We start from the raw sequence: 9,257 nt of genomic DNA on the forward strand, positions 1-9,257 counted from the left end.
TAGACCCCAAAGCAAGTGTAAAGATATCAGATTGGAGAGTAGAGAAAATACACTTTGTCATTCTATTTTTATCTCTTATTACTATTTTATCTATACTTATTTTAGTGACAAAAATGAGTGTATTAGAATAGTAATATTGGTGAGGTTAGAGTGTAGCTTTTGCAATTCTTATTTCTATTATTGGTATTGATTCTTTTGTGTTTCATCTCCATATCTAATTTTTATTAAATTGTTCTCCATCTTCTAATTTTTCTTCCAAATTTAATAGTATCTTTTATATAAGTTCAGTCATGCTTTTCTTATGTAAGTTAGGCTATTAATATTTTGGTATATTTATTATATTTTATGTCGTTTCTTTGCATTACGCAATAATGGTATTTTGTCGATTTATGATATATAATATGATATGCTGTTAAGTTAGAGGTGAGATTCAATTTATTCAAGATTATTTAATTTGTGCTCATAATATATATATATATATATATCTTCCAGTTGTAATTAATGGTGTAGAATTACAACTGTGTTTTGAATTAATATCGGTATTAGAATAGGATTTGCATAACTACATTTCTACCTTACCAAACTCGTTATCTGATCACACTCTTTAACTCATCATTTTATTATTTTTACTTCATTCACATTTCTATCATTTTCTATTTATTCTAATCTTTAGTGGTAATTTACCTCCCTGTGAATACGACATATAGCCCGTTTACTACCGCGCCCGCAGTGTAACTAATTGGGCGACAACAATTTTTGGCGCCGTTGCCGGGGAGATTTCTGCGCTACAAAAGGTTAGTATAGTAGTTTATTTTTTTTTCTTTCTTTTCTTTTTATTATTTGTTTCTCTTTGTTTGTTTATTTCATAAAAAAAAATAAAAAAATAAATAGTTAATATAGTGTATGTATAGCTTATTATTTTTTTTTATTATTCTTTTTCTTAATAATTTTATATTGGTATAGTTATAAATATATATAGGTTTTAAAAAAAAAAATTGTAATCAACTTCTTTTTTTTTCCCTTCTATCGTTAGTGTAATTTTTTTTTTCTTTTTGCTAGAGTATATCTATATATATATATATATATATATATAAATATATAGAATTTTGTTTTTGAAAAAAAAAATAAGAGAGATCAATTAAATTTGCTTCATTAGTTATTTTGATTTATCATAGTTTTCTTTTAGCTATAAGTTTGTCAATTTTTCTTTGCTTTTTATTTTTTGTACACTTTTGCTTCTAGGATTAGACCGTTATTTTATTTTATTTTTAGGTTAGTTATAGACTTTATCTTTTAGTTTTAAAAAAATACATTACTTAAATTTTAGTTTATAAAAAATATATATATATATTTTTTTATAAAAAAAAATTAGTGTCAAGAACAGTTGTGTAATGGTGAAAGTGGTAAAAATTGAGATTATTCTGCCTAAGAAAGATTGGCTTTAAAGGTTTGTGGTAGAGTACCCTCTACGCTTTCTAGCAACCTCGGGGAGTTCTAGTAAAGTGTGGGTCGAAGCGGTACCTTGGCAACCTTCCCAATTGGCCTGGGAATATCTCATGTAAATACCCTTAAATTATTACATATTTGAACTTTATACTAATTAAAAAAAAATATGAATGAAGAAGATCATCGCCGATTTGAATATTTGTATCCATTATATCTTGCTTCATTAAATGAAAATTCTAGTGCTACTAAAGGGACTAGTAATTTTATCAAACCAGAATTTAGTGACGGAGAGGAAGCTTTCCAATACTATTCTTTTTATAAGAGTGATAGTTCCAAAAAGTGGAAGGCTTGGTACGAGTCTCATCGACCACGTCCTTGTGAACATACGCCATCTTTTGCACATCTTTATGATGACATGGAAGAACAATCCTACAACTCTTTCTATCAGAATAGTCTTGATGATTATAGTTGGAAGCCTGAGTACAACTATAACCCCTTATATGAGTGGAGTTATGAAGAGGAAGATCTTTGGTTTAATCACAAAAGTTTTGATGATTATAGTTGGAAGCCTGAGTATGACTATAATCCATTATATGAGTGGAATTGTGAAAAGGAAGATCCTTCGTATTCTTATAACTCCCAACATCCATACAATAGTTCCCTCAGTGACACTATTGTTGAGTTACAAGCATCTATGGCGATAAATTGCGAGATGATGAAAGACTTACTTGCTGAGCTGAAACAAATAAAGCAGGAATTGAGCAAATTTTCTAATCACCTGGTAAGTTCGCATGTTAATGGTTTTCCTCCACAACCAGTGAGTAAAGCACTAATCTCAAGTACCACCTTTCACAATTTTGACGAGGTAAGTGTCAACTCTACCTCTAATGGTGAAAATTTTGAAGAATCCACTCTACTGAGTACATATGAGGGTTACCATACTAATGTGGTACCCACATTATTCGTAAAGGAGGATGATATCACCACTATTCGAAATGAAGCTCTTTTTCATTCTACCATTCTTCCCCTAATTCTGGATGAAAAGAAATGCTATCATACTGATGTGATAGACAAAGTCGTTGAGGAAATTAGAAAATTATTTTCACTTAGTCATTTACACTATTTCCTCTATGACTTAGACAATGACTATTTTCTTTTTCCTGAAAATGTAACTAATGCTTCTATTTTTGAGACACAGGATAAAAGAAAATTCATTTTTGATACTGGATAGTAAAGAATATTGAGTTGGTAAGCCCACCTGAGGAGACTTGTCTCTAGCTTGCCAAGACTAATCAGGTTCTATCTTTCCTTGCTTTCTTTTATTTTCGGTGTTTTAACTTTTGTTTCGTTTGTTTATTTCTTCCGTTAGTTTTATTTTTCTAAGAATCAATATCATGTCACTTTGCATAGGCTCACTCTCTAAGTATTCTCATTTCATGCATTTCATATATATAGATATATATATATCTTTAAACAATGAAGACATTGTCTTGTTTTAGTTGGGGGTGGTGAGCATATTCAAGTGTTTTTCTTAATTTTTGTCATATTAATATTTTCATGGTCAAATTTTTCAAAAATTACCTATTTATTCTTGTAGAATGTTATTTTCAAGTCAATTTTTGCTATCTTTGTTACTTAGAATTTTTCTAGAGTTATAAAATGCACATGCCAAACTCTGTGGTAAGATGGTTGTTAGCACATATTTACTTAGAAAGGCTACCAAGTTTAAGTGTTTATGTTTTTGTGAGTGACGAGATTTGAGAAAACAACTTTTGAATTTTCATTGATTCTTAGAAATGGTTATAATTATTTTGGACATGGTACTAGGGTTTGATTAGATGTTGCTTTAAGGGATGAGTTTTCTATAGACAAATCTTATTAGGGAGCCTTTTTGTAATTATTTTCTTGTTGAAAGAAAAAAAAAAAAAAAAAAAAAAAGAGAAAAGAAAGAAAATACAAGAGCAACATTTCCATCATTATATCCAACATGTTGCCTCTTGTTCAAAAGAAAAAAAAAAGGAAAAGAAAAGAAAAAAATTGTTGTATTTTATTTTTTATTTGTTTTGGCTCCTAGAATAAATGTAAATGATTGTCTATTTTTGGTTAAAAAATCCCGAAAAGTTGGTTTGTGGTACTCTTATGGTGGTTTGTCCAAATAATTCATAACCTATCTTCGTTTCAATATTTATTCAAATGTTTGTCCTAAATTGATCTATCCTTTTCGAGTGCTCACTTTTCAATTTCTAACTCCATGAGTGAAATCCTTAGTCATGAATATATATTTTCAAACACCTGTGAGGCAAATAGAGTTGAGACTTTCACTTGGTATATTTTTCGAAAGTATCTATGTGTTACGGTTTGCGGTAAGAAAGGTTCAAGTTTGGTGCACACACTCACAACTCTAGATTTATTCAAGGTAATTTTGTATAGTTCTTATTGGCTTGTTACTAACATTTTGTTTGAATACTTGTGTAATTTTTATAAATTTTGATATGAATATGTTTTGTTGACATTAATTCTTTTCGCTTGAATTGCTAGAGACAAGCAATAAGCTAGTTGGGGGTTGTGATTAAAGCTCATATTTATACATTTTAAATATTTAATTATGCATAAAAAATTAATTTAAATTAAATATTTCTTATTTTTTATGGTAAATTTATTCTAGTCAAAAATATTTAATTTATTTTAATTTTTGTATTATTTTTCAGATTTGAGCAAAATGGTATAAATATAAGCAAAAAGAGATCAAGAGGTCTATACATTGAAGGCAAAATGAATGGAGTCACCCTAACCCATCTTTCCAATTAAAGTCTCATCATGGGTCATTTATTCTAAAGCCTAATGTCCAACTCCATTTCATTAATCTTCTTTACTATTATTTGGGCCAAAGTAAGACTTCAATTTGGGCCAATTACATGTCAAGGAAGCTCTTGCCCAACTCCAATTACCATAAACGTGGTCTTCCTTCATAGTACATAATATGTACTAAGTTGAAGTCAATGAAAGCTTCATTAACTTGCCAAAGTGACAGTCAGACCAAAGGAAACTAATAAAACCACCCACGTATCAACATGCTCTTTTGGTGGGCCTACTCTATTCTCAAATATTAGTAGCGTGGTGAACAAGCTTGTCCAAGCCACGATTTCTACTAATCCAAGTTCCCACTTATGCTTAATTATCTCACCATTTGTGCCAACTTGCCCACTACATACATGATTATATCACAACTACCATCAGATTTTCTCTATAAATAGACCCCAAAGCAAGTGTAAAGATATCAGATTGGAGAGTAGAGAAAATACACTTTGTCATTCTATTTTTATCTCTTATTACTATTTTATCTATACTTATTTTAGTGACAAAAATGAGTGTATTAGAATAGTAATATTGGTGAGGTTAGAGTGTAGCTTTTGCAATTCTTATTTCTATTATTGGTATTGATTCTTTTGTGTTTCATCTCCATATCTAATTTTTATTAAATTGTTCTCCATCTTCTAATTTTTCTTCCAAATTTAATAGTATCTTTTATATAAGTTCAGTCATGCTTTTCTTATGTAAGTTAGGCTATTAATATTTTGGTATATTTATTATATTTTATTGGTATTTTGTCGATTTATGATATATAATATGATATGTTGTTAAGTTAGAGTTGAGATTCAATTTATTCAAGATTATTTAATTTGTGCTCATAATATATGTATCTTCCAGTTGTAATTAATGGTGTAGAATTTGTTGTATTTTGAATTAATATCGGTATTAGAATAGGATTTGCATAACTACATTTCTACCTTACCAAACTCGTTATCTGATCACACTCTTTAACTCATCATTTTATTATTTTTACTTCATTCACATTTCTATCATTTTCTATTTATTCTAATCTTTAGTGGTAATTTACCTCCCTGTGGATACGACATATAGCCCGTTTACTACCGCGACCGCAGTGTAACTAATTGGGCGACATCAGTTATACCACATACATTCCGTATCTGTCCATACTAGTGTTGGTAACACCGTATTGTACCCTTTGAACATCATACACTGTACCAATGCACTCAGTACCACTACCGTACTAGCGTTGGTAGTGTACGAATCACAAATAGCATGCATATATCAAACATACACATATTCATATTAAATATGTTCTATGCTAGTCTTGCCTCATTTCTAAATTCAAGTGTGATGGCCGACCTGAATGGAAAATCACGTGCTAGATGGATGCCCTATGTCACATTTACGTAAATAGGTAAATAGGTAAATAACACGCCAAAACCTATTCCAAGAACCTAAACTCACAATTATGAGTTTCACTATCAATAACTAACTTGTCCATAACCTAATTATCGAGGAAACAACAAACTAAGGCTCTGAAAATAACACGAATTGACAAAATGGATTTTTCGAAAACCCTGCCATTAATCTGGTTAACTAGTTCTACAAGACTTGTATAACCGGTTAGCTAGTTTGCACCAGATAACCCAAACAAGTCCAAAACTTGGCCAATTCATGTCCAAACTATACCAAACCTTCCAGAACACTTGTAATAACATCAAAGGATAGTTTCCAACCAAAAAAAGCCATAATTTTCCACAGAATTTCAAAATACCATTGTTGAGCCAAGTTTGAGTTCTTAGAACTGAAACTTGCTCAACCTAAGAATCAAGCACCAAAACCAGAAGATTCAAACATAAAATAACCCCACTAATTAATAGAAAACAACCAAATACTAAGCCTAACTCGAATAGTAGCAAAAACACCACATCAACATGCTTAATCTTAACAAAACAACTTTTAAACTCAACAAAAAGAAGCTAGGGCTCTTACCTTGGTTAGAATTCCTCAGACCTTTGATGAATTCACAGTAAATAGCAGCAATTTGAGGATGTTTTCCTCTAGTTCTAGTTAGGGTCGAAGGAGAGAGAGAACAAGATGGAAGTTCCCAATTTTTTCCTTTGTCTTATTCCTTAATTGATTAAACCAAATAATCCTAAGAAAATTAGGTTGAAATTAAATGATATGGCCAGTTGCCAACCTCACAAGCAGCCACCTTAACAAACACCTCAAATTCCCAAAATGCCCCTTTAACCTCTAACTTAAGCAACTATAAGCTCAAGAGTTTAGTTTTTTGAACTATCTTGTGCATCTAATTCTGCTTCCATAGGATCATATGACATTTCTCTCCTAATAAAGTTATGAAGAAGACAACAAGCAGTCATTATTCTACATTGAGTTTTGATTGGATAAAAAGAAGGGCTTCTCAATATAGCCCATCGAATCTTAAGCAAACCGAAACAACGTTCTATAATATTTCTAGCAGATGAATGTTTCATGTTAAAAAATTCTTTCTCATTTGTAGGTGCACATCCATGTTGCCATTCTGACAAATGATATCTTGTTCCTCTGTATGGTGCAAGAAACCCTTCACAATTGGTATAACTAGCATCCACAAGATAATAATAACCTAACAAAATAAATATATATTATTGAGGACTCTATGTGGTTTAAGGTATAAATTAAAGTGCATTGCACATTTCAAAACAAACTTTACCTTCAGGAACTCTTAAACCATGTGCTCTAGTTATTGCATCTCGTAGAACTCTTGAATCTGATGCCAAACCTTCCCAACCCGATAAAACAAATATAAAATTCATATCTCGATCACAAACTCCTAACATATTGGTGGTAACCTTGCCCTTTCTATTTCGATAGGTCGGCTTGTCAGTTTCACTAATGTGCACCTCAATATGTGTCCCATCTAATGCTCTTAAACAATTCTTTACAAAATAAAGCCAACAAAATATTAATTTGAATATAAACACTAAATTTTAATGGTCCAAAATCTAATAACTTCTTAGTTAAAAATTGTTAATATACCTTGAACCATTTCCATCTATCATCATTGCAACTTTCTGAAACACGTTCTGGCACAACTAACAAGCTAGCTTGTAATCGAAGAACTCCACTCAATACCGCATTGAAGTATCTACTAACAGTTTCACCCGACTGCTTGAAATTATGGTGAATTGTTCTATTTTTAACATGATGAGCAAGTCTATTTAAGAAAATACATACTTTCTCTTCTATAGTCACCAATCCATCTACTTTTAATCTTCCATTATGTCTAAGTAACTCACATAATACACCAAAAGTTCTTCTATCCATTCGAAGTTCGTTCACACACTCTATATCACCATTTCGTATATAAGTATCTAGTATACTTAGCCTAGTCTCATTATTCACAAAAGTTCGATTTTTAAGCATGTGTTTTTCATAATATTGTTGAACTTTGATATAGGCATTTATTAGCACTAAAATACCCATTATTATTCGTCTAAAATGTAAATTTCTTACACGCACAAACACCACAATGTCCATATAACTATTAAAGAAATTAAAAAATATATGTAAAATATAAGATACCATGATAAAGACATGTGTAACTAACAAAAGTTATACAATTAATAATTAAAAACATCAAACAATTATCCTACCTTTAATGTTAAAATATATAATTTAATTCAACTATTATCCTAATTTTTTTCTATACGAAGGTGTCACATAAGTAAAATATTCTAGGCCAATCAAAGTATGCAAGAAATTTCAAGAATAAAAAACTAGATATAATACACAAACAAAATTATCATTACTAAATATATACACATACACTACACACTCCCTTAATATACCCTTCATACATACACAATTAATCCATTTCCTTATTTTTTTCTTGTTAATTTAATAGTACATAAACCAATCAAATGATATAAAGTAACAAAATCATACAATGTTTAAAATACTAAAATCAATTAAAGAGCATTCATATCAAATATAATTGAAGACTCTAATAAATAAAAAAAACCCAAATTATATACAAATTTATATAAAGCATTCATATATTAAGTTATTTATTTTCCAATCCAAATATAATTCAAAAAATTAAAAGTTAATTATTTTTATATGATAACAATCAAACAAAAGTCCAAAACAAGTAGTTGTTTCTCCTCAGTTATCACTTCTCTTTCATTGGTTGTATATCATATATCATAATAAGCAGAAGCTCATTATATGCTCTAAGCTTCTAGAAAAAATTAAAAGAGTAAATGGCCAAATAAGTCACTCACTGAAGTGAACTTACAATGATTTTCTATTTTTTTATAAATATAATTAGTGTTAGATGATACAAAGAATCACTAACAATATTCTTATAGTAATTTATATTTTGAGAACCAATTGAAATTTAAGAAAAAAGAGAACGAATCAAAGGAGGAATAGATGCACTCTTAATCCCAACTTCAAAATGGGCATATATTTTATAGATCTGGATTTGATTAAAAGCCAAAAAAATTGAAAAAGCAAAATAAAAAAAAATACAAGTAGAATCTGAAAATGGAGCACAAAAAAAATAAAGAGATGAAAAAAAATAAAAGAAGAAAAGGACAATGAAATACCTCACAGTGGTGGTGGGAGCTCAAGTACATCGGTGGTGAGAACGTGGCGGTGAGGTGGTGAGACTTCGTGACAGTGATGGTGGTGAGGTTTCGTGACGGCGGTCGGAGAGGATACGGCAAGAGTGGTGCGACTACCACTCCTTCAGACAGTGAAGCCAAGAGTTTGTCAGAAGGTGAAGGGTTTGGAAAAATAAAGCATTCCCACCTAATCTCACCTTTTTAGTTGGGACTATAAGAATATTTTTATTTAAGGAAATATATTTCTATTTAAAGAAATTAATTTCTATTTAAGGAAATAAATAAATAATTGATTTTCTGATAAATGAATATTTTATATTCATTGAATCTGGACAAAATCAATTA

At 30.1% G+C, this 9,257-nt stretch overlaps 1 protein-coding gene across 1 annotated transcript; it reads right to left on the reverse strand.

Moving 5' to 3' along the window:
- Positions 1-6,563: 6,563 nt before the first annotated feature.
- On the reverse strand, positions 6,564-7,767 carry LOC115711006 (protein ANTAGONIST OF LIKE HETEROCHROMATIN PROTEIN 1-like). Its single transcript, XM_061104923.1, has 3 exons — positions 7,321-7,767; positions 6,995-7,220; positions 6,564-6,907 (listed from the first exon to the last, which is right to left on the reverse strand). Exons 1-3 carry the CDS (start codon positions 7,765-7,767, stop codon positions 6,564-6,566), a joined length of 1,017 nt encoding a protein of 338 aa, XP_060960906.1.
- Between the last annotated feature and the right edge of the window lie 1,490 nt (positions 7,768-9,257).

Source organism: Cannabis sativa, chromosome 9 (genome assembly GCF_029168945.1).
Source record: "Cannabis sativa cultivar Pink pepper isolate KNU-18-1 chromosome 9, ASM2916894v1, whole genome shotgun sequence".
Classification (NCBI taxonomy): Eukaryota; Viridiplantae; Streptophyta; class Magnoliopsida; order Rosales; family Cannabaceae; genus Cannabis; species Cannabis sativa.

Coding starts and splice junctions, on each gene's coding strand:
- LOC115711006 (XM_061104923.1), bottom strand. CDS start 7,767: ATGGGTATTTTAGTGCTAATAAATGCCTATATCAAAGTTCAACAATAT. Junction 7,221..7,320: donor ATAGATGGAAATGGTTCAAG/GTATATTAACAA, acceptor TATTTTGTAAAG/AATTGTTTAAGAGCATTAGA. Junction 6,908..6,994: donor TGGTTTAAGAGTTCCTGAAG/GTAAAGTTTGTT, acceptor TTATTTTGTTAG/GTTATTATTATCTTGTGGAT.